General features: G+C 42.6%; 1 protein-coding gene across 1 annotated transcript; it reads right to left on the bottom strand.

Annotated features, from left to right (window-relative positions):
• Window positions 1-5: 5 nt before the first annotated feature.
• NEDD9 (neural precursor cell expressed, developmentally down-regulated 9) lies at window positions 6-24,182 on the bottom strand (the record flags this gene model as incomplete). The annotated part of the gene is made up of 7 exons (XM_080609668.1): window positions 6-515; window positions 1,901-1,990; window positions 2,319-3,542; window positions 3,965-4,066; window positions 5,163-5,264; window positions 22,505-22,942; window positions 24,114-24,182. The coding sequence occupies 7 exons, from the start codon at window positions 24,180-24,182 to the stop codon at window positions 6-8; spliced, it is 2,535 nt and encodes an 844-aa protein (XP_080465794.1).
• Between the last annotated feature and the right edge of the window lie 139 nt (window positions 24,183-24,321).

Here is a 24,321-nt window from a genome sequence, read left to right as displayed (position 1 = left end):
GGGTTTCATAAGGATGCCATTTGGACCAGTGAGAGTTTGAACAACTGTGCGTAACGAGACAGCTCTGTCACTTGGTCCACCATCTTCTGCAGGGCTGCTGTGTTGGGGTAATGCAAGGCAGCCGTCTTGGTAGCCAGAACCACACTCCTCAGCAGTTCACACAGCTGGTTGCTGGAGTTCATCACTTTGTTGCGTATGTCCTGAGTCGTCACTTGCCTCGTGAGCATGTCCCCAATGAACACAAGTTTGTGAGCGCTCAAAATGACAAATTTGCTGTGAGCCACGAAGATCCGGGGGGGCTGAGAAGCGTTGACGCAACTGAAAAAGGCGTCGATGGCATTTAGGAGGGAGTTGAAGTGAGTCTCACATTGGTCAGAATAGAACAAAAGCAGCTGGCTGTCACGGGAGGTGGCAGCACTGTTTGCAGTTTGGAGAGCTTGAGGTGGCTTCCATTTTGAGATGTCATTCTCTACTGGCTTTGTGATCTCTTGCTCCAGACGTTGAAACTGATTGATCTGAAAGGCAAATTAAAAAGCTCTCTTCAGAGAATATTCACATAAGATGTTGTGTTATCTATTACAGTTTCACCTTCTGCCTCGGGGTACTCTTGGGTATCCTAGCCTGACCTGTGATAAATAAAAAGTAGTACTATGTTTTCTAAGATGTTTTATTTTGGAGAGTGAGGGGTAATCAAGCACTTTGGTTACCATTAAATCCAAACACACAGAGTTCAGATGAGAAAAAACATCTAAAATACTTTATTTGCATAAAAAAACCCAAAGCACAAAACCTCATGCATTTACAGGCTGCTGCTCACTTGGAATGTTCTGAAATCACAAGTGAGAGAGATGGATCCAAGTGGCAACAACTCCTACACAATCTTTAAAAAGCTGCCATCTCTGTGGGATTTTGAGATGACAAACATTTAACTCTCACCTCTGCGTTGCTTGTACAATTTTCTGCCATACGACATGGCAAAAACATATTGAAGAATTAATACGAGGGCAATGTGATAGCTCTCAATCTCACATGACCTACTTTTTGGCATTTAAAATTATGTTAAGCACAGTATTTAAGTTGATGCTATTGATGTTCACTGAACAGATGTGCAGGCATATTCAGCATGTGTATTCAGTGTGGTGCAGTGATTTAGGCACCGGATTGCAGGTCAGGAAAGCCAATGTTCTCCAGCTGGCTTTGTGACTGACCCACTGTGAGACATTGCAGAGGTCTGTTTCTCCTCTGTGGTAAACTTTTAAGACATAGAATTTTTTTTTTATTATATGTATGCGCTGGGCCCACCACAATGGTGCATTGTATAAAAAATCATTAGTCTCTTAAATTGAGATGGTTGTAAATTGTTTTCAAGGGGAAGGCTTATTCCTGCCACAAGAAATATTTTAAACAGAGAGCTGTGTCTGTGCTTCCACTCAATTACGAAGTGGCAAAAAGGAAATGACATGGGCAGAGATGCTGATCTTCAGCATGGCTACTCTGGGGTTAATACTTAAGATTTCTCTGGCATAAGGAGTTGTTGACACAGATGCCCAGGGCCAGGAAGGTGCTAAAATCTTGATGCTCACCATTTCCCATTTGGAGCATGACAGTGCGTGTCCTTGTCCTTTCTGTCGATGATCCATTAATGGTAGAGCCTGATAGGCGCAAATCCCACTTTGAAAGAAACTAACCAGGAGCTGCTGTTTAGCCAAGACTTAATACCTGCCATCTTCACAATCTAGCACCTGGTACTTTCCAACTGCATGTGCTGGCACTCATGCGCACCTCACAGCCATGATGCTCACCGCTAAGGGAAGGGCCTCTCCTGCTTTACTTGACCATTACTCCTTAAGTGCAAGGAACACCACATTTTAAAGTTGTTATTGCGCCCAAGCAAACGTACCTGATGGTGCTCGAGCTCCATTTTGCTCTGCTTCATGATATTTTCCTTTTCCAGCAGCTCCTTCTGTTGCCTTTCAAACTCTTCTTTCCCCTGTTTTGCATAACATAAAACACTCTTAAATCAAAACCGCTCCTGAGCTAAATGACAACTCATAGGTCAAATACCAGGCTTCTTTGTATTGGCTTTTTCACTGGTAGTGCACCACTAAGAGTTCAAAGAAAAGGATTGTGTGGCAGAGCAAAAGGCTATCACTATCATGTATACAACAGTTTTATCTGAGAGGAAGTGTTTGCCCTGCTGAAACTACTTTTCAATATTCATTAGCATGACAATCTGATTGCTACTTTCCTGTAAACATAGGAAAGCACAGACAACTCTGAGTTGGCCTTGTGCAGAACATGACATTGGGTTTACCTACCTGCAGGTGAACATAGTCATAGTCATCCATCCAGCTCTTTTCTGAGCTCTCACTGGTAGTATTGTGAGGGTGCTGACCTTTACTCAGGAGTGGAGGAAGGGAAGTGCAGTGGTTCTGTGCTTTTTCTCCGTGACGCTGCATATGAGGATTATCATAGACATAGTCAGGAATGCTTGTGATGCTCTCTGGTACGTTTTTGAAACGTGAGCTGCTCAGTGCCTGTTTGAAGAGCATCTCTGCGTTGACGCTGATGGTAGTGGTCAGTTGCTTGGCATCGTCTGGGACTGTCCTCGCCACCATTACAAACCGATCCAAGTCATCACACTTGTTCTGCATTCTATTGACAGCTAGAACATTTAAAGACCAGTTGTAGCTGTTCAAGTCGTGACTGGTTTGGGTAAGGATCTGATGAGAGTCCTCCAGCCTTTGCACCTCCCTCCTCATTTTATTAAGGAGGCTGAACTCAGACAGGCAGGAAGCATTGGCTGCTGATCCTTTTGCAAACTGGAGGTACTCCAACAGCGACTGCTCTACCTTATCCACAGCAGTGTGAATTTCATTGATGTGTTTCTCCATATATCCATAAGATCGCCAGTCTGCTGTAACGAAAGCCATAAGGTTATTGACAGCTGTCTCCACCATCTGCTGGAGACGATAAAGCCTCTCTATAGCAGTGTCTGGATCAAGGATTAATCTTTTGTCCTGTGCAGTCGATGCTGAGAAAGAAGAGTCTTTTGATGTTGTTGAAGATGTGGACATGTTACTCCTTGTGCTTCCTGTGCTTGAGAAAGACAACCTATTTATCCCATCAGTCACATCCTGTAAGCCTTTAGTGTCTTGGAGGACTGGTGGTGGCACATCATATACACCTTCTCTTCCTTCTGGGATGAGACTTTCGTTGAGTCCTGCCTGTTGTCCTGGGAATGCAACTCCCCTTGGGGTATCATAAACATCTTTTTGAGGTGCAATCTGCTGCCCAAGAAAATGGTTTTGATGGTTCATAGGGGTGTCATAAACACCATGTTTCTGTGGCACTCCGTCTGACAATAAAAGGCTCTCAGGAGGAAATTTATTAAGTTCTTTTCCAGTTGCTTTGGTGATGGGAGGAGGAATATCATATACTCCTTCTGGTCTTGCACTGTGGGCCACTGCAGATGAAAAATCCTGCACATTTTCCCTCAGGCCTGTATCATCTCGGCATGCAGATGGATGTGTTGCATAGACCTGATTCACAGAAAGCAAACCATGAAACCTTTGGCTAGAATAGTATTTTACATCTTCCATATGGCCTATGAAATGGTGGGATGCAAGATCTGCTATTGACCTTCATAAAATTCAGTTACTTATCCTGAGTTTGAGCACCCATTTTAGTATCTCACGTTTTAACATTTACCTTGCTGCAAATTCTCATGAGCAGCAAAATCGAAAAAGGCAGCATGCTGCCACAAAGATAATGTAGGCCTAATTATCAGTTCACGCTCTGTAACATCAATAATGTGGATGCAGTGCTTCACTTTACCAGTTTTAACAGTTTAAAAACCTATGGAAATCTTTGAATCTCCTTTTCCTTCAGGAAACTCTTCTTTAAATCTGTCTTCGATCAGACATGAAAGTACAGGATCTTGTGAAAACAGTATAATACTTACCACTTTGGCAGGTGGTATGTCATAGACTCCTAAAGCTTTTGCTTCTCCCATGGGAACTGGAAGTGCAGGCCCCTTAACTGATGTGGGGGGAATGTCATATATCTAAAGAAAGAATAAATTTGTTACAGAAAGAAGTCACTTCAGGAAAGCTCTAATCTCAGATGAGTTTTCTTGGTTTCTGTGTTTCCTCTTAAACAGCCTTCAACTTTGTTTCATGTGGGAAAGCTGCTTGGATTTGCCTGGTATTTCAGACAGCTGGGAAGAAATGCACTTAGCTAGGTCACCTCTGGTGTGTGGACGCCAGGTTGGAGAGGTGAAGTCACCACAGCTGACTTCCATCCTGAGAGTTATGTCAAGGCCAGTCTATTACAGATACCTGTTGGGGTGAACAGGGACGCACTATACTCATGTGACCAGAACTGATCACGCTCTTTCTGATAGAGATTTAGAGGGGCTGAGGAATGCGCTTGTACTAGTACACACCACACTCTCTCAAGCTAAGACTGTCCCTATCAGCATCACCCATCTGCTTTACTGGGTGCAGTGTCAGCTGCTGCTAGCAGAGAGTGCAGCTGTCAGATGTTTCAAGTGTCCCACCTGGTGGCATGTCCTACACTACAATGGGTTCTGCATGAAGTCTAAGGCCACTGTCTGAATGTCTCTTAACCCAGACTTCCCAGCATTTGGTGTCAGTTTGTTTTATGTACTAAAGGGTTTCAGTGTTGTTCCCGAGAGGAGTAATCTTGAGGACTGAATGCTAAAGGTGTTCCCCTGAACAAAGATGTATTTCAAGTTCAATGACATGGTGCAGTAGATACGTGGCGAAAAAAAACTCCCTGCATAGCAGCTGTTCATTTAGGCGATGATTTTACCCTTACTGAGTGAATTACTGTCAACTAACAACAAAGTAAGGGGAAAAAAAAGTGTCCCTAGGCAGCAAGTTTATTCTGTTTAGATACACTCTTTGATCAAAACACAGAGAACAAATGGGATTTTCATGTTTGGTGTGCTGCCAAATCTTAGTCAACATCAAATACAACTTTGAAATACTTCTGCGCTCTGTGAATAAGCCACAGTATTTAATTAAAACATATTTTCTTTCTCAAATGAGAGAACTTGCTTTGCTCATAAACTTCTGATAAACATTCATCACCTTTTGTACCCTGTCAGTGCTGTTGGCAGTTTTATTGGCACTTACCCCTTGAAGAGGGCGAATTGGGGGGATATCGTAGGTATCCTTCTGGTATTTGGAAGGGAATTCATAAACATAACCTTGTCCTGACCTGACTGGAGTTATTACCTGTGAGATAAAAGAAAAAGAGGAAACATAAGTCTTTGAGGCTCTTGCCATGTTCTCTCTGTAAGTACACAGGGTATAAACAATCCAGTACTATTAACATTTATGTTTTATGTGGCAATGTTAGTGACACAAGCCCACATATACTTCTGACAGTTGAACACTGGAAAATGATTGTTAGAAGCTATAAAATGCACCGTCTTCTCCTTCCAGACCAGTTCTGACACAGCTGCTTGCTAGTGCTACAGTATCTTCTATTTGTCATGCGCAGATTCTCCAGCAGGTCTAAGAGAGCTTGGTCCCTTCTTCACACCAACTGCCCATTAGCACAGACTACATGAAGTGACAGTTGCATCACCCACTCACTGAGATAAGGGCTATGTATATGCTGATCCTATTGAGGTGTTGAGTGCCCCCACTTACTAATAGAGGTGTAAAATACTATGCTCAGGCTCTGGGAGTCTATCCCTTTGCTTGTGGAGGTATTTCCCACCTACTCCAGCAGGACATCTATGTTCCTGTGCTCCATAGGACAGCAGCATAACATCCTGAATAACTGAGTGTGAGCTGTGGCTTGGAAATTCTTTGCATAGAAAGGCTATGCTTAAACCTTCCAAAGCAGGACATTCAATTTTGCTGTCTCTGTTTGGTTTGTCTATATTGGTGGCTAAGCCATTCTTGAAGTATATAATGCGAGAAGAGCTTCTGGGGAAAAAAAAAAGGTTAGAATTTACTTTTTTTTTGGTCATTTTCTAAACCATTAACTACCGTAATGACTTCAAACAAAATTTGGTGAAAAATAAATACCTTATGTGCTGGACAGCATCTGCATGGCAGAGTTTCAGTATAGTGTGGTATAAAAGAAATGTTACCTAACCCCAAGAAAGAGCTGAGTTTATAGTGGAAATGCTGACATCTTAACCTCTGCTGTGCTACTTAGCTCTAAGAAAAAACATAAATACTGTAACCTGAAGGCATGAAATGGCAAATGATATAGGCCCGTACGTGATGTGTCTTTGTACTCAGCTGAGGAGTATTCTGTACTGGAGCTACCTGTCTTTAGAAATGTACGCAAGATGTACAACAGAGTTTCTGCCCAAATGCTCAGTAAAGATCGTGTAACAGTTTTTCCTGTAAGGAATCTTAGCATCCTGGTCAGATTTTACACTGAGTTTTGCTTGATTGAGGTCTGCAGCAAAAGTCCTTGATGCTAACCTGCTACCTCCTCTCTGCTATGTTAACAGCACAGGCTTTTCCTCTTCTTTTTACTTGCTGCCCAAATATTGCTCTGTAATCTCTGTCTCTGTACTGTGAAACAAACACTTGATTTCCACAGACACCCTCCCCGAGATGACTGCCATTCTAGTATACAGTACATATACTCATTCAATGTGAGCAGCCCAAGGCAGTGCGCCTGGTAATGTCAGCCACTGTGTTGACTACGTGTGCTTTAGGAGAGGAAGGTTCAGGAAGACCGGGTTTTGTTGCTGTTTTTCCTTGAATTAGCATCAGAAGACAGGAACTGGAAACAGTATGGCCTCCAGAGCACTGGGTCAGTTTGCTGCCCATGAGAGAACTCTGGCTGGATTGGATGTGGGATTAATAGGGTTTACATACGTGTCACATTTTAAAAAAGAATCTAAAAATGTATTAATTTATGACAGGCCATTCCTCTCCCACAGAGTCATCTTCTGCAATGTAAAAGGTATCTACAGACAGAACTTGTGAGAAAGTTCTTAAATTACTGGAAGCTGCCCATAATGAATCACTCCAGACATTACCCCTCTCTGGCCACTCACATAATTCTGGGATTATTTTGTTTGCCTGAGAAACTTGTAACTTATATCAACATTGCTTCCTCATGCTTTTCTGCCAGCAAAGGCTAGTGATCAGACCAGCACAGTTTGCTGTATATTTTTTGCAACCCCCCCCTTCAAGTCAGGAACAGAAGGATTTGGTTTTAAGCAATATTTAGGCAGAGGTTCCTCCAAGGGGCCCCAAAATTACAACCATGGCGTTGCTTCAATAACGAGTCACTGGGTGTTTAAAAATGATCCTCTGGGATAACCAACCACGCACAGTAAACACAGAGAGCTGTTCCCTGGGTAGCCCATCTCTGCTAACTGTTCTGCTATTGTGAACACTGGCATTAGGCTACTTGCTAATATGCTGGGAAACTGCTTGACCATCCCAAAGGAAAAAAACAACAGATTGTTCATGGCAGGCAGCCAGAGGTCCCACGCCAGCCCTGGAAGCAAGGAGGACTGGTGACTGTTGCAGTTTGGCTCTGCTTTACCTGCCGATCATTACCCAGTTGGACAAGGCAGGAGTCAGGCTGTGCCAGGCTCCAAACAGACAGGTCTCTCAGATTGAAATTTTTATAAACCCGTGTTCTGCTGTGGTCTACCCCAGAAGCAGAACTCTATTGTAAATCCAGAGCAGGACTAAAATTTGACTGGATCTCCTCCAGGCCTCACATGTGGGATGCTTCTTACAGTCCTGCCCATGGAAGCAATGTACGACACCTGCAGAAGCCTTACGGCAACTCAGTTCTCCAAGGTTCGCACAGCACTTTAGAGAAGTGCCTTTACACAAACTCAGCAATAACTGTCCTACCCATCTCATGCCTAAATTCATACAAGATACAAGACACCACCTCTCTCCTTGCTCAAAGAAGTCACTTCCATGAGCAAGCTCAAAAGAAGTCACAGTCCCTAATATAAAAAAGGGAGCTGATGTGAGCAGCACAGGTAACAAAGCACAGAATCACAGAAAGTTGGAAAAAACCTTTAAGATCATCAAGTCCAACCACAAACCAAACACTGCCAAGTCCACCACTAAAGCATGTCTCTGCGCACCCACAAGTAAAACCACTTGCTCTTGTTGTTATAGGTAAACATGATATTTTGCTTTTGTAGAAAGAAGCCCTGGTGGCAAAGCAGATGATATACGTACACCATGGAACCTGGAACATACATGGAAGAGAAGCTCTGCTCATGCCCAGTATTTACAGAGGGATCCTCCCTCATTCTGCATAGAGCAGTACCATGCAGCTGCAGTTATTCTTGTAGCTCATCCTTAGAGATCTTTCCCACTTTTCAAAAAAGGCTGACATAACAGTTGCTGTATGAAAGGTTTACAGTGCTACAAGGCTGTTGGTTTTATTTACTGTGCTGTGATGCAATCCTAAATAACCACACTAAAGCTAGACTGGCCAGATCAAAGAAGCTGGTTTCAGTCACCATTGCAGGACTTTTTTTATCTTATATCTTTCACTCTTTTGTGAGTTGCAAATCCGAAGTAGTGGTCAAGCAGGATAACTCCTTTATTTGGGTGTTTCCAGCTGTTGTCAAAGGAATTGAGAGATTAAAATGCAAAGTGCCTGATTCTGGGTATTCACCATGAGTACAGCCTGCCTATATGGGTGACTATGGACAGAACACCTGACCAGTCTGCAGGGCTGCACCTAGCAGTACACTCTACTTAAGGTAACATTTATTTTCCAAATAAGACTGCAACAGAGGCTTTTATGCTTGCTCCTTTTTAGGCTTCTGAAAAAGCTATATGAAAGACAGAAAATAAAACTTTAAGGAACTCAGCAACATCCAAGGTTTGTTGATAACATGAAAGAAAGCTTTTTTCTCCCAGTGACTCAAGTATATTTTCCTGTGTGGAGGATTATTACCCAGTAACAACATGTTCTGAGCAATTTCATCATAAAATCCTCTACAAATGCTAATCTGGCCTGCACTGCATACAAGAAGGTTTCCTCTGCTTATCTTGCCCCCTCTTCCCTTCCAGCACTGTTCATTAGGTTAAACATGCCTCTGGACTGCTTGTTCCTAGTCAGTTCAGAACAGAAGCAGCCAAGGTGAAGGCTTGGCACAAGAGTGAAGGTTTTGTAGCAGCAATTAAAAGAATACCCATGCTACTGGCAAAGTGAAAATGTGAAGCATGTTCTGACTCTCATGTCCCCAAGACAGGACCACATATGGGAAGCCAGGACATGTGGTCGCACTGCTCTTCTGTATGAGGAAGAGAAAGGTAGCTGTATAGGTGAAGTAAAAGAGTTACCAAGCCTGGTATTTTCAGAAGTAACTTTTGATTTTGGATATTCAATCATAAATACATTAAATGAGCTTGCTGCTTCTGAGTTGGATACTCAGCCTTCTGACAGCATCATTGAGCCATTTTTGTATGGGTTCGAATGTTTGATGGCAGTTTAGTTTTGAAGATGGACTTCAAAAAGTAGGTGGCTACAAAAGAAAAGTTCCCCTATCCCACTTCTGGAACAGGGATAGCAGCCCCATCTGGCACTTAGGAATTTATTTCCTAACAAATGTCTGAACTGCAGAACTCATGAGGAGTCTTTTTCCTTTTACCTCTTCTCTTTTAAGAATGCCTGTGGTCATCTGAGCTTAAATAATCCTGCATTTCAAACCAGCAATTTTCCGTGTTTATGCACTGAAGGAAACAGATGGTCTTCCCACAAACTATCTAGCCCAACATTCTCAAAACATTGTTAACCACTTAATCCGTGCAGAGCAGCTAACAGGCACCAGGTTTGGCTCTGGTGAAACGTGTAATGAGGGTACTTCAAACTTCAGTACTGCAAAACAAAGACGGTTTAGAATCAAATTTGTTCTGTTCATGTTGAAGACGATGCTTTTCCAAAAGCAATTACCTGGGTCTTTTCCATGCCAATGGCATGTTGCTAACCAAGAAAAAGTGCTGAATATGCACGTACTTTGCAAAATATCCAGTCCTGTGGGTCATTAAATTCCTCTTCCTTAAACATATTAAAAAAAGCCTTTTCTACTTTTTCTAGGATTAAAATGAACATTAGGCTGCAACACAGAACACTCCTAAGGCAGCAACAATACTGTTCTCATGCTTATGGCACATTTACAACACTGTAGTTTACATTGTTCAACAAGGACAAAAAGTGAGTAAACTCCTAGGCTTGTAAGGAAAATAAAATAGCCAGAGAGAATATGGAAAAATTATAAAAAAGAGAGAATTAGGGGGAAACCCCCTAATCCCTACTCTTTTGAACTCCTAGTCCTTTGGAAGGCTGTAGCAGCAGCCATTGAATGATGCTGGATCAGGCAGTAAACCATCTCTTGGTCGGTGCATATACTTAGGAAGTGTGTCTCCTCACATGCTTTTTTGGGGGGGCAAGGTTCTGTGGCTAAGATGAACTGCAAGAAAGTTGTGTTAGAGAACAGTCTCTAAGCTAATCATGGTATTTGAACCTGGCCCACTGGCTAAAACTCTATCCTTTTTTACAGTAAGCACCTAGTGTTTCCTCTCCTGTCTTTTGCAAGCTGCATCAAGATTTCCAGTGACTGATAATGAATTTCCTGGCAGTAATACCTTTTGTATCACTTAGTATGGTCTATTGTAAAAAAATGAGCAAAAATGTTTCTATGAAGCAGTAGCCTTCACTTACTTGCTATATACAATGACATACAATGTGTTTCCTAGCTGTCAGGGAGTAACAGTTGGGGTTTCATTCTCACTTGTGCTGAGGATACTCATTTTTATAAATGTTTGGTTTTGTAAGCTGCTATCAGTTTTAGGATTATGAAATCATAACATTTGAAATAATGTATGAGCATTGTGACAGTATAAAATGTTCTAGTATTTTCTGCCAAAACTGAACCACTTGAGAGCTTTTGATCAAGACTCACAAGTTGAAAGAGAGGGGAGGAAGCCTGTAGAGGCATTTCTTCTAATGCACTAGGCTTGTAGCTGCAGCTATGAGTTGTTTCTAATACTATGAACCCAAATGTTTCTGCAAGGCAAGAGGAAATCAACAGAAATGTATTTCCTTTCCTGGGCTGCGTAAGTTATCAGCTCTACTATGTAGCGGAAAGAAATGTGGTATCAATGCACACAGTGACACTGCCACTTGTCTTTGATTGGGTGCTCCCCTGTGAATTTTCTGAGAAGTAAAACTCAGATGTGTGAAGATAAGTACATGTGAGAAATACTACCCTGATACAGGACTGATTTATTTCTTGATACTGCTTCCATCTTCAAAATACCTGCTTATTTTCTCCTACGTTTTATGTCCACTTGTTGTCCAAGACCTGTACCTATGAAGATCTGCTTTTCTGCTGTGACTGTATGAGCTCTGAGGTTTAAAGCGTGTCCAGATGTCACCAATTCATGGTGTGTTAAAAATGCTTAACTTTGCAGGCTCAGGGATTTAAACAGAACCTTTTAAATGTGGCTATGAAGTGCCTCACCAATATATGCCCAGTCTTAAAAAACATCCCAGTGGTATTACAGTGCAAATAACAACAAGTAATTAAAATGGGTGTTACGCTTTCCTTCTTTTGAGGTCATACTATTTCAACCGGATTTATGCAAGTTTTGGGCTGTGAGCCTTGACAATGTAGAGCAGAGGTCCTGAATCAGATTTAAAACAAAAAAGGTGAAATCACGAGCTGCCTTTGATTCCAACCCTCAACTGCTGGTGACAAGGGTATAGCCAACTGCTTTGCAACCAGCCTAATCCTGACTTTTAACTTCTGGTGTGACCTTTTCCATTAACCAGACACAAAAGCAGGTTCATTACACTATTTTTCAGATTTTTATTTTTCCTAAATCTAAAGGACAGTTTTGCTGTCTTTCTAAACAACTTGTTTTAATCTATGTAGTTACATAAATGACCTAAACCCTGATGGGCATAAAATGACAGGGCTGTATTAAGTGTACTGGAGTGGTGCTGACGTGCATCAGCTGTAGCTTTAGACTATAATTTTGAATTTCTGCTTGTTGCTGGTGTTCATGATCACAAACTAAATGCAGATACTTCACAGAACTTACTGAATGAGCAGTAAAGGGCACATAAAAGCTTAACAGTCTTGTCACTGACAAAATTTTACTGTTTGTTTTGGTTTTTCCCTTTCTTTTATGATGTTTTTGTGACCTGATCCTGCTCTCTCACATCAGCTCGAGGGCTTTCTGCCAGTTGTGTTATTAGCAACATTTCTGCTTGCCTCAGTGGAACAGGCTTGGTGCTGGCTGGCCTTGAATTGCAAGGCTGACTGGGAAGGGGTATTTCCTGGCCTCTGGTAGAGTCATTCTTGCTTACAACATGTAATTAAAAAGTGCCAAACCAACACATCTGAGGATGTCCCATTTTTGAGAGGAGGGAAACATAGCCATTGCTATTAAATTATTGGGATTTTTAAGAGAAGTGTGAAAGATGATACTTGTCCAATACTCTTGCGAAAATTCTACCACTGCCATTGCCATGACAATTACTTAGCTTTAGACAGGCAGTGACATCACCATTTCTGCATGCGTTGGCCAACAGGGCCAAAAAGCTGATGTGTTACAGTACTGGTGACAGAACAGGCATGCACTGTGAAATAAATGTCTGTTAGATGGATGTTAGAGAAAGAAAAACCCCAAATTATTGTGTGATAAGTTCTAGTGGAGAAATATGTTTATCTGCTAAAGCATTTTCTGGAAACATGTGGTTAAATTTCGGCTGGAGTTTTGATTTAATGAGAACTACATGGCAAAACTCAGCACTTCAACATCTTGGTATCGTGCCTGTGATAAATACTTGAAGCAGCAACCTGCTTTAACTATCCCCATCTGTCTAGCCTTCCCACTTAAGAAGGTTGCCACATGAAGAACCCTTTGGTAAACATGCACTTGTTTTCTTTGCTGGTAATACTATGACTGCCTCATCGTGAAGGCAGAAGCCTAAATTTAGGACAGTTTTGAAGGAGCAGAGGAAATGAAAAAGAATGAGATGATGAGATGCTGGGACAAGTAGGGCAGAGAGTGGTCTTACTGCTGTGAATGACATGAAATCCTAAAGGCTCACAAACAATAAACCAGTTTGGTTCAGTCCAAACAACTAATTCTTTTGAGGAGCTTCATCTTAGTTCTGTTATTTCTTCCCTCCTATATTGAATTTCTAGATGGAAAGTAAGAGGTGGGGAAAGGGGAAGCTTAATTTGGGAATTGTTGAAGTAGGGTATTTCCATGACTTCTTGTTTCCCTTCAAATATTTGCTTTCTTCCTTTAATACATTTCTCGGAACAGATCCTTCCCTGCCAAAAGTTTCAGTTTTGGTGAACTGGCATTTCCCAGTGGGCAAGAATATGGTTGAGACGAAGCATTGCAAGAAAGTTTCAATTCCACAAGAGTCCTCCTAGTAGCTGGTGTTTAGATTAACACAGCTTGCTTTGGCAAGTTTATGGAAGTTATAGACATCTTTTAAACAGATATAAACTCCATCCTTAATAGTCCTCTGCACCTATATAATAATTATACCAGACCTCAGTCGGGACTCATTGAGCATATAAAAAAAGTGATAAAACCCAAGAGGAATGTGGTAGTGTCCTTTAAGGATTAGGGATGGACTGTCTTATGTAAAGTTTCTATCTCCTAAGAACCTAACTACTTTGACTCCATTCTAACAATCTGTTTTGGGAGAAAGCTGAATTTAGATGATTGAAATAGCGAATGAAAAAAGCAGTATTACAACTGCTGTTTAAGAAAGCAAAATTGAAACATGTCATGCCAGGCATATGGAATGATGATGTTCTGATAATTAATCATCTTCCAAAACAAAACATCTACAAAATCATTGAACACCTGCAAAACCTGTATTATATAAAACACTGTAATAAAACTGTTTTCTTACTGTCAGCAACCCACCTTCATCTATTTCCTATCTCTAGAAACCACACTTCCTCCTTATGATGAAATTCACAGAATCACAGAATGGTTTGGGTTAGAAGGGACCTTAAAGATCACCTGGTTCCAACCCCCCTGCCATGGGCATGGAGGGACACCTTCCTCTAGATCAGGTTGTTCAAAGCCCTGTCCAGCCTGGCCTTGAACACTCCCAGGGATGGGGCAGCCACAGCTTCTCTGGGCAACCTGTTCCAGTGCTTCATCACCCTCATAATGAAGCACTTCCTCCTAATACCTAATCTAGATCTATCCTCTTTCAGTTTAAAGCCATTACCACATATTCGGAAGTGTTCACACACCATGTAGATGAGGCTCTCAGTGGCATGGGTTAGTAGTGGCCTTGGCAGTCTTGGGGGAAGGGTTGGACTTAATGATCTTAAAGGTTTTTTCCAACTGGGTTGATTCTATGATTCTGTATTACTACATGCCCTTGTAAAAAGTCCCTCTCCAGATTTCTTGTTGGCCCCCTTTAGGTACTAGAAGGCTGCTATTAGAGTCTTCAGAGCCTTCTGTTCTCCAGGCTGAACAACCTCCACTCTCTCAGCCTGTCTTCATAGGAGAGGTGCTCCAGCCCACTGATCATCTTGGTGTCCCTCCTCTAGACTTGCTCCAACAGGTCCACATCCCTCTTGTGCTGGGGGCCCTAGAGCTGGACACAGTACTGATCCACCTCTGGTGAGATCCCACTCACTCACAGGATCTCATGAGAGCAAAGGTGCAGAGTCACCTCCCTCAACCTGCTGGCCATACCTTTAATGCAGCCCAGCATATGATTGGTTTTTGGGATGCAAGAGCACACTGCCAGCTTGTGTGGAGCTTCTCATCAACCAGCACCCCCACATCCTTCCCCTCAATCTGCTCTCAATCCATTTTCTGCTCAGCCTGTATTTCGGGTTGGAATTGCTCTGAGCCAAGTGCAGGACGACTTTCTGAATAATCAGTTTTCACAGAATCACAGAATCCCGAGGGTTGGAAGGGACCTCAAAAGATCATCTAGTCCAACCCCCCTGCAAGAGCAGGGTAACCTAGAGTACATCACACAGGAACTTATCCAGCCGGGCCTTGAATATCTCCAATGTAGGAGATTCCACAACCCCCCTGGGCAACCTGTTCCAGTGCTCTGTCACTCTCACAGTAAAGAAGTTTTTCCTGATGTTCACATGGAACCTCTTATGCTCCAGTTTACACCCATTACCCCTTGTCCTATCACTGGACATCACTGAGAAAAGCCTAGCTCCATCATCCTGACACTCACCCTTTACATATTTGTAAACATTGATGAGGTCACCCCTCAGTCTCCTCTTCTCCAAGCTAAAGAGACCCAGCTCCCTCAGCCTCTCCTCATAAGGGAGATGTTCCACTCCCTTAATCATCTTAGTTGCCCTGCGCTGAACTCTTTCAAGCAATTCCCTGTCCTTGAACTGAGGGGCCCAGAACTGGACACAATATTCCAGATGCGGCCTCACCAAGGCAGAGTAGAGGGGGAGGAGGACCTCTCTTGACCTACTGACCACACCCTTTCTAATGCACCCCAGGATGCCATTGGCCCTCTTGGCCACAAGGGCACATTGCTGGCTCATGGTCATCCTCCCATCCACCAGGACTCCCAGGTCCCTTTCCCCTTCACTACTTTCCAGCAGGTCAACCCCCAACCAGTACTGGTACATGGGGTTGTTCCTCCCCAGATGCAAGACCCTACACTTGCCCTTGTTGAATTTCATCAAGTTTCTCCCCGCCCAACTCTCCAGCCTGTCCAGGTCTCGCTGAATGGCAACACAGCCTTCTGGTGTGTCAGCCACTCCTCCCAGTTTAGCGTCATCAGCGAACTTGCTGAGGGTACATTCAGTTCCCTCATCCAGGTCGTTGATGAATATATTAAACAGCACTGGTCCCAGCACCGACCCCTGAGGGACTCCACTAGTCACAGACCTCCAGCTAGATTCTGCCCCATTGACCACAACTCTCTGCCTTCTTCCTTTCAACCAGTTCTTGATCCACCTCACTACCTGATCATCAAGCCCACACTTCCTTAGCTTATCTATGAGGATGCTGTGGGAGACAGTATCAAATGCCTTACTGAAATCAAGAAAAACCGCATCTACCGCTCTACCATCATCCATCCACCTAGTTATTTCCTCATAGAAGGCTATAAGGTTGGTCAAACATGACTTCCCCTTGGTAAAACCATGTTGGCTACTCTTAATCACCCCCTCATCCTTGATATGTCTAGAGATGATGCTCCGCTGCCATGTTAGTACTTACAGGGAAATGTAGATTAGACAAGCTTCGGGTTTTGTTAGTATGCTTTCAGATGTAACCAAAGGCCTAGTTCAGTTTCTAACCATCAAGAAAGAGTCCATTAACCTTGCATTTTTCTTCTTAACTCTTCTATTTTTGTTTTTGAGCTAAGGTTTGATCCTGCACTTGTGCCTTTGCAAACAGATTTGTGTCCCTGGGTCCTTGGGGACCTCAGCTGTTGGATGAGACTGCAGCATTGGTCTTTTTTTTTGATACTACAGGGAAAAATGCATGCTTCTGGTCTGCAAATAGAACTGATTAAAGAGAGCCCTGCGCTTGGAGAGAAACAGGGAGTAATGTTGAGCTCATATGTTTGCTCAGCCTAATAAAATTCAGCCCTTTTCTTAAAATACTTCTCTACAAATCACATCAGTGACTAACTGCTTACTCTGACTTGTGGATAAGAGTTACTTCACTCAGTGGTTTTCATGGAGACCACTGAGGATAGACTAACTGCATGGGCCTTTTAGCAGTAAAATGGTTTTTCTTCTATTAATGTCACATGGAGAGCTACAAGTGAAACTCTCGAGTCTAAGAAAAACTCTGTGTGCTGGTTTTATCCTTCAGTTTGCATTTAATTTGCGAGAATGTCATCCTTTGGAGCACACTTTGTGAAACCAAGCCCTGAGTGTTGAGGTATGTGTTAGCATTCCTGCTGCACTTGGCAAATTTGCTGTGTGTTCAGCACTTTTAACACTGAAGCAATATTTTGTTACGAGGGATCCAAATCCCCAAAGTGGAATTTGTAATGTGAGAGCAGAAGAAAAGAGGGACTATAATACGACTGTTTGGGCCATTTAAGTAAACAATATCACAGGAAGCTGTGGTATTTCAGACTTGAGGGTAGGCAAGGACATTCTTCCACCTTGGAATGTAAATACATTTTTGCCAACAAACTACGAAATACTAGATATGCTCCCAATCTTTCTGATGACAAAATATATCTGCCATACAACTGTTTACTATGCTTAATGTGTGTCTCTTCTTAGTTCATAAATGTGAAAATAGGCAAGAAAAAAGATAACATAAATGCAGGCTTTTTCTGGAACAAACATTATATGCAGCCACTTGTTTCCTCCCAGCTAAACCAGCACTTGTTTAATTGGAAGGAAAAACGTCATAACGCGGCTAACTGGCTTCTGCTACTGAGGTCTGTGCCAGAACTGTCAGGGTGGTGCTGCTTGTGGGGTGGTGTTTCCATTTTCTCGTGGATCCAGTTAACATGACTCTGACATAAATAAAGACGACGGAACAAGGTCTGTTTCCTTAGCCATGGTTTACCCAAACCTCCTGCTAAAGGCAATGAACTCTTGAAAAAAGTGGAGATAGCAGTACTGTGGGGTGTGAAGTCCTTCACCTGTCAAGCGCATAAAAATAGGCCAGGGATGTTCACGTGTGAATGAGTTCCTTCCCTGTTCTGCTTTCTCCACTATTAAAAGGTGGCTAAATCTTAGTGTTTCCTGAGCTGTAGAGTCTCAATTCAAACAGACCAACAAACAAAAAAGCTGATGTGTTCCAAGTTGGCATTAATCTCTGTTTGCCCAAGTTAGTCCATGCCTTGTGGGAGCTGTAGTTCAGAGCTGGTAACCTGTGCAGTGCAGCCTCTTCGCTGGTGAAACAGCTGTGGAGCATCAGTCTCTTACTCTGTTTTGTGCTGATTTCCCTTGATCAAAAGTTCCGAAAGCTACTGGTTCCTACAGAAAGCTTACAGAATTTGTCAAAACCGTTTTCCAATGAGGAAATATTTCCCTTGAATTTTTTGGCCAATGCTATGTGCAGGACAGTAGGGACAGTACAACAGAAAAGTTAGGGGAAACACTGAACCAGGAAAAGGGTGTTTAAATTGCAGGGTTACGTTTTTTCACATACAGCTTTCCCTAGTTTAAAGCTCATGTGTGAACTAACAATTAATCACAGACTGTTGTGGTTTAAACCCAACCAGGCAGCTTGTTTACTCACTCCCTCCCTTCCTCCCCCCAACCCCGGAGAGATGGGAAGGAGAACTGAAAGAATGTAACTCCCACAGGTTGAGATAAGAACAGTTTAGTAACTAAGGTATAACACAAATCACTACTGCTACCACCAATAATAATAATGATAAAGGAAATAACAAGGGAAGAGAATACAACACCTCACTGACTGGTACCTCGCCCCCACCCTGCAGTGATCTAGCCCTTCCGGGAGCTCTCAGTTCTACATCCCTGGGCATGACGTGCTGTGGTATGGAATACCTCTTTGGCTAGTTTGGGTCAGGTGTCCTGTCTCTGCTTCCTCTCGGCTTCCCCTCCTCCCTGGCAGAGCATTAGACTCACAAAGTCCTTGGTCAGGGCAAACATTCTGACCAGCAACTGAAAACATCGGCTTTATCAGTATTATCCCCAGGCCGAAAGTCAAAAACACAGCGCTGCACCAGCTACTAAGAAGGAGAAAAACTGACTGCTGCTGCTGAACCCAGGACACAGATGCAAAAGAGACTTTGTGCTTTGCCAGCACCTTTCCCAAAGGATGTTCTCAAAGTAGTTTGTACAGAATGAGTTCCCCCATAATTACCCCATATACTTTGCAGATGAGATTGCTGAGGTGCAAAAACAGCACCCAAGACTGTGCAGAAGCCTGAGGCAAGGATAAAACCCACGTTTCTTGAATCCCAGATTTGTCTGAAGGTTCCTTCGCTTTGCTGGCTGCAGCAGAAGCAGGTAAGTTTGAAGGCAGAGCACAGAAAGCAGGACAAAAGTCTAAGATACAGCTTTTGTATCTTTATGCTCCTCAGATACTCTTCACACTTGCGGGTGTAACCGTTTTGTGATGAAACTTGCAGTGCAGCTATAGCTTGGTTAGCTTGGGGCTAACCAAGGCTAATTTTAAACCATCCCTCATTATCTCTGTCATTTGTAGGGTTAGTTTTAGAAGGCAGTATTTTTATTTGATAGAAGGAGCCGATACAGCTCTGTTGTCAACGACCAGCTTGGCCAGAATCGATTCATCATTATAATTACCTACCTGAGGACTCCTTTTTGACTTGCTCTGCCTTTCTGGCTCGTGAGATGTGTTACCTCAGCACAGTTTTATGACATGCCTGCTGTTGATTTACTGTTGCTTGAGGCTATACAATTCCTGCCTGACAGCAGTTCCTAAGCTCTGCCTGTAAAACTTGTATAGCAGCCAAACCACACATTTGCACAAAGGAAACGGGCAAATGTGGGCAGAAATGGATGGGATAGAAGTTGCTGCTGGCCCTGCTTACAATGGTGTCTAGAGTACACGGTCTTCTCTAGCTACTGCTACGGGAAGGAAGAAGGCTTACATATAGGGAGACCTCATAGCAAAATTCTTCAACATCCTTAAAACTGCCAAAATGCACAGCTCGCTAACCAGCTGTTTCTGCTGATATAAGACGGCAGAGTGGCTCACAAGGCAGGTGCCACAAGTTTGAGAAAAGCGAGTCATCATTTTGGAAGTCAAAGCAAAGATCCTCAACAACAAATCTTCAAGATTTCCATCTTTCCTTAATACCAGGAGTTGTTTTTACTTATCCCAAGAGGAGGAGGATCTGGAGGACAGACTGCTTACTCAAAGGATAAAAGTGCTGAAGTGCTTTCTCTCAATTAGGCTTTTCTTTAACAAAGGCCTTAGCAGATTGTTGCAGCTGTAGCAGTAAGAATCAGTTTTGCAAAGTTAGGATGATAAAGAATGGAGTATGTTTTACCTCTGACTCCACCCTTACTAATAACCCTACAGTTCTCTTGTCTACCATGGTTTCAGTCCCAGTGGGCTCCTTTTAGTGTAGAACTGAGTAATTCCAAAGTACTTGACACATGTCTGTCTGATCAAAGCAGGACACTGCTATGAGGTTTGCCATCAAGCAAGCCTGCTACTAAAACACAGTGCATACTGAGATCTGAGGCTTTTCAGCTAAATAAATTTAAAGTCAGGATTAAAGTGAGCCTATCCTAAATTACAAGAATTGGCCAATGCTAAGCAGGTTGGTAGCTATTTTTTGAGAGTAAAATGCTTTATAAATGTGTGTATTTAGTTTTGTCTACAGTTGGCATTGTAGCCATTTGTTTTTATGCCGCATAAGCTGACCTTTCATAGGTTGCTAGGAATCAAACGAAACAAGTTACAAGTCAGCCAAGTAAATGGTCTTAACTTCCTAAAGAAAGCGACTTGAATTCAGAAAAATGCATATTCAAGCTTGGTGAAAAAATTCCAGGCAAAACCCTGGAGCACACAGATGCTTTAGTGCCTCTGATTTTTGTATCTCAGCGAGATGTTTGCACTTAAATTAGAACAAAAGATTTCAGTTACTCTGTGTATAGGATTTTAATGCAGTCCCTGTAGCAATCAGCTTTATGCAGAATGTCCTACTAGTGTCAGAGGAGCTGGAGGGGGTGGAAGGAGGGAGAAGAGATTTCGCATGCAGTGAGATAATTCTTTCTGTGCACAATATACACACACATTTGCATTATGCTAAGTGACCTCTGCTAATGATCATTTAGGCAGGTCAACCCCTAAAGTTAAAGTACATAGCACTTATTCTAAGGTAATATCTTGGGCTTCCCAAAAGACTTCAGTGCAGCTCTGGAGTATGGTACATCTCCTGCAGGCCAAGCTGGCTAGCTGAGGCATCTATGCAAAGCGCTGTAACGTTTCATACAGACATACACTAAAATGTGATCCCTTCTGTGCTGTTCCATCAATAGACTGTTTACCAGGTGTTCACTCACTACCTTGGAGGTTATCTAAATTCTACTGTGGGTAGGTAAACTATACTGCTCCTGAAAAAGATTTCACTACATCTACTGTATAGGGAAAGGAGAAAAGGAAAGAAAAGATGTGAGATTTCTCAGGATAACCCACATAATTGCTCCAACAAAGTTCCTATCTCTACTTGTGCAACAAGAGCAGCTCTCTCATTATATCTTCCTGCACACCCTACAAACATAACCATAGAACTAAAGCCGAACAAACAAACCTCTGGACTTGGAATGATTTCACAGATCTTTTTCTCTTGCTCAGAAGGAAAAAATCCATTTATTCTTATCAAGGAAAATGAAATTATACCAATGAAATAAAAGCATGAGAAGATGTCTTCCAAAAGCCTAATATGAAAAAGGCAGAGTTGAGGGTGAGGCAGGGAAAAAAAAAAAAAAAGACTGTCTTGTTAATCTAAATTAGGAGAAGTTAGTTTAAACCAGTCAGGAACGTCTTGAGAGAGACATCATCTGCTCATGTAACTTTGATATAAATACTATGCTTCTAGCTCTAAAGTTAAGGAGGATGCTAATAGCTGGAACTGTTGAGCTGGGAATGGAGGGAGTGTAGGAACTTCTTTTTGACTTGCCAATAAAAGGGATATGGAAGCCCAGGAGAAGCTCCTTACTCCCTCAGGTACCTTCCTTAACCCTTTTCAGTCACCAGAGTACCTGGCAGGAACCCCATGAAGCTAAAATGAGGGAGTGACAGGAGGCGGAGAGAGCCTGAGAGGGACAGCAGGAATACGGGAGGACCCATGTAATGCAGTGCTTTCACTAGAGCCTTGGGAGCTCTCAGCTGCCTCAGTAATGGCTGCATGATGGAGCTGTTGCAGTTTTCACTTTCAGTCAAGAAACTCAGCTGTAGATAAACATCAAGCACACCTTTATAAGCTTTAGGTGTGGTATTAAAACATCCCTCATTATCATCATTCTCTTGCTCCCTCGCCCTCCAAGTATGGCCCTTGTCTCATCAATCACTGTTTTCTTTCTGTAGTTCAGACCCACTGTGACTTCTCCAGCAAGGCAGTACATCATTTTTAATTAAAAAGAAAAAAAATAATTACTTGGGCAGATGATGTAATTGTTCATTAATCTGTGGGTGAGTAAATCTTACTGTAGCAGCCCTCTTTTGAGCATATAATGCAAGAGTGCCATAGGCCATATGTGCTTCAGCCTCCCTGGGGAGCCCAAGGGCACAAGACCACATGCTTCTCTTCACCTTTAGCAGCTGTGGTAGAAGAGCTCCAAAATGCTCTACTATGCATCTCAGTTGTGAATTAAGCAAGCAACTGGACCTTTGTCTTCCTCCCACAGCAGTAAAGTTACTGCAGTAACTTAACATATTTATCCTTCCTGTATCTTAAGTCCACAGGCTACCACTAGACATTAATCACTTTGATTGGTGGTCAGCACAAGTGAGCTGCTTTGGAGCTATGAAACAAAAGCAAATGCACACACCTTGTTAGTCAGAGCTGGACCGTCAATACATCTCTGCATGGAGGGTGGCACCTGGTAAACATCTTGTCCTGCTAGACCATGACCAGTGGGTATTTGGTAAATCCCCTGATGAGAAGGTGGCACTTGATAGACAGGGTCCCGTGCTGAGGCATGCGAGCTTGGCACTTGGTAGATCTTTTGCTGATTAAAGGATTGATGCGTCATATGTCCTGAATTGGACATATCCTGACCAGGAGGACTGTCCTGTACCACTGGACCTATCAGGAGTTTCACACGGTTGCCTGGAACGATGCCTTGCCGGCCATGTAAGGAGCAGAGCCACCATCCTTCGAGACCTTCAGTGTTCTGTTCTATCACCGTCAAAATGTCTCCCTTGCGGAAGGCCAACTCTTCCGCACATTCAGGGACATTATCGTACAGGGCTCTTGCCATAAGATTCTGTGGAGAAAGAAGGGCAAGAAAAACAAGTGAACAAACAAGCTAGAATTTTCCTAAAACTTCACGCACGTTCTAGGTGGAGAGAAATAAGAACTGAATTTGAAAAAGACTGTGCAGTAAATCAAAATAACATGGAAAAATAACGCAACACAGGATTCCTGTGCCCCCAGTTGGAGAAATGAGAGGCTTATGAATTAGAAACACTGCTAGTGAGAACTTTTCCAGTAATACTAGATCAGATAGAAGCTCTTTATATGGTCTATTAACCAACAGACATGAAGTCAGGAGAGTTCTGCTTTTTACATTGAGGTGCTCTTCATGTGAATGAAGGCTTGTACCTTCACCTCTTGATATTGGTTTCCCTATAAATGTGCTTTGTGTACTGCTAAAGCTAGCTACCTGATATTTAAAATAAAGCTTGAACCGCACTCTTGGTAGGCATAATCCAGAGCAGTTGTCTCCAAATATTTTTACATTTGCAGACTCCCAAAAGACTTTCCATTAGAGGCACAGATCCCATTAGTATATAGAGAGTGGGCTGGCTTTTCCTAGCTGCTAACCTGCAGCTCCTTAAAGTCAGGACTGTGTAGACCATCTGGTAAGGAAAAAAATGGCTCTGCTAACAGTAGTACCTTTGCTAAGACATTTTAAGCCAATTATGAGTTGATATAAGCTTGTCTGTTATGTGTCATCTCTCTCCATGGACTGAACCCTCTTCCTTCCCTCTTTCTTTGCAGGCCTATATGGCACATCTAGTTCTGAATAATCGGCCAAGCTCAGCTATTCAGTGGAAAGTAGGCAGACTGTCTGTACTGACATTCTTGGACCCCTCACAAAGGTCATGAACATTTAATTTCTTGGCTCTAGTGATGTTTCCAAATGTGCTGGCAACAACTGTTCCATACCTGCCTGCTTTTTGGTGAAGGCAGTCAGGAGAGATGGTTATAAACTAATTGTATGCACTGGAAAAAATATAGGGAGTCCTGGATCTGGAGCATTCTAGCTGAAGTATTTGGATGCAGTACACAAACTGAAAGGGTGCTAATCCACCATATGATAGGATATGCAGCTGTCTTGAAGTTTTATTTTCCCTCTTTTAATGGACTAGTGTCAAGTACAGTTTAGTGTTTCTATCTGTTATAGTTATCCTCCTTCTTGGACATATAAAAACCTTTTTTAATCCCTCACTTGCTATATCTTTCGCCACACTGATAATTTTCTCATCATCTCTGTGCTTCATCGAGACAGCAGACTTCCATTTGACCTTGCTTGGTTCAACTTGTCTTAACTGCAGAACACAGCCAGGGGGTTGTATGAAGGGATGACTGGTGGATGTAGAAAGGGTAAGCTCAGATGTCACATAAAAGGTAGATGAATAT

This window comes from Psittacula echo (assembly GCF_963264785.1).
Source record: "Psittacula echo genome assembly, chromosome: 2".
Classification (NCBI taxonomy): domain Eukaryota; kingdom Metazoa; phylum Chordata; class Aves; order Psittaciformes; family Psittacidae; genus Psittacula; species Psittacula echo.
The sequence above is the reverse complement of the archived record's forward strand: the minus strand, read 5'-3'. Positions and strand labels throughout refer to the sequence as shown.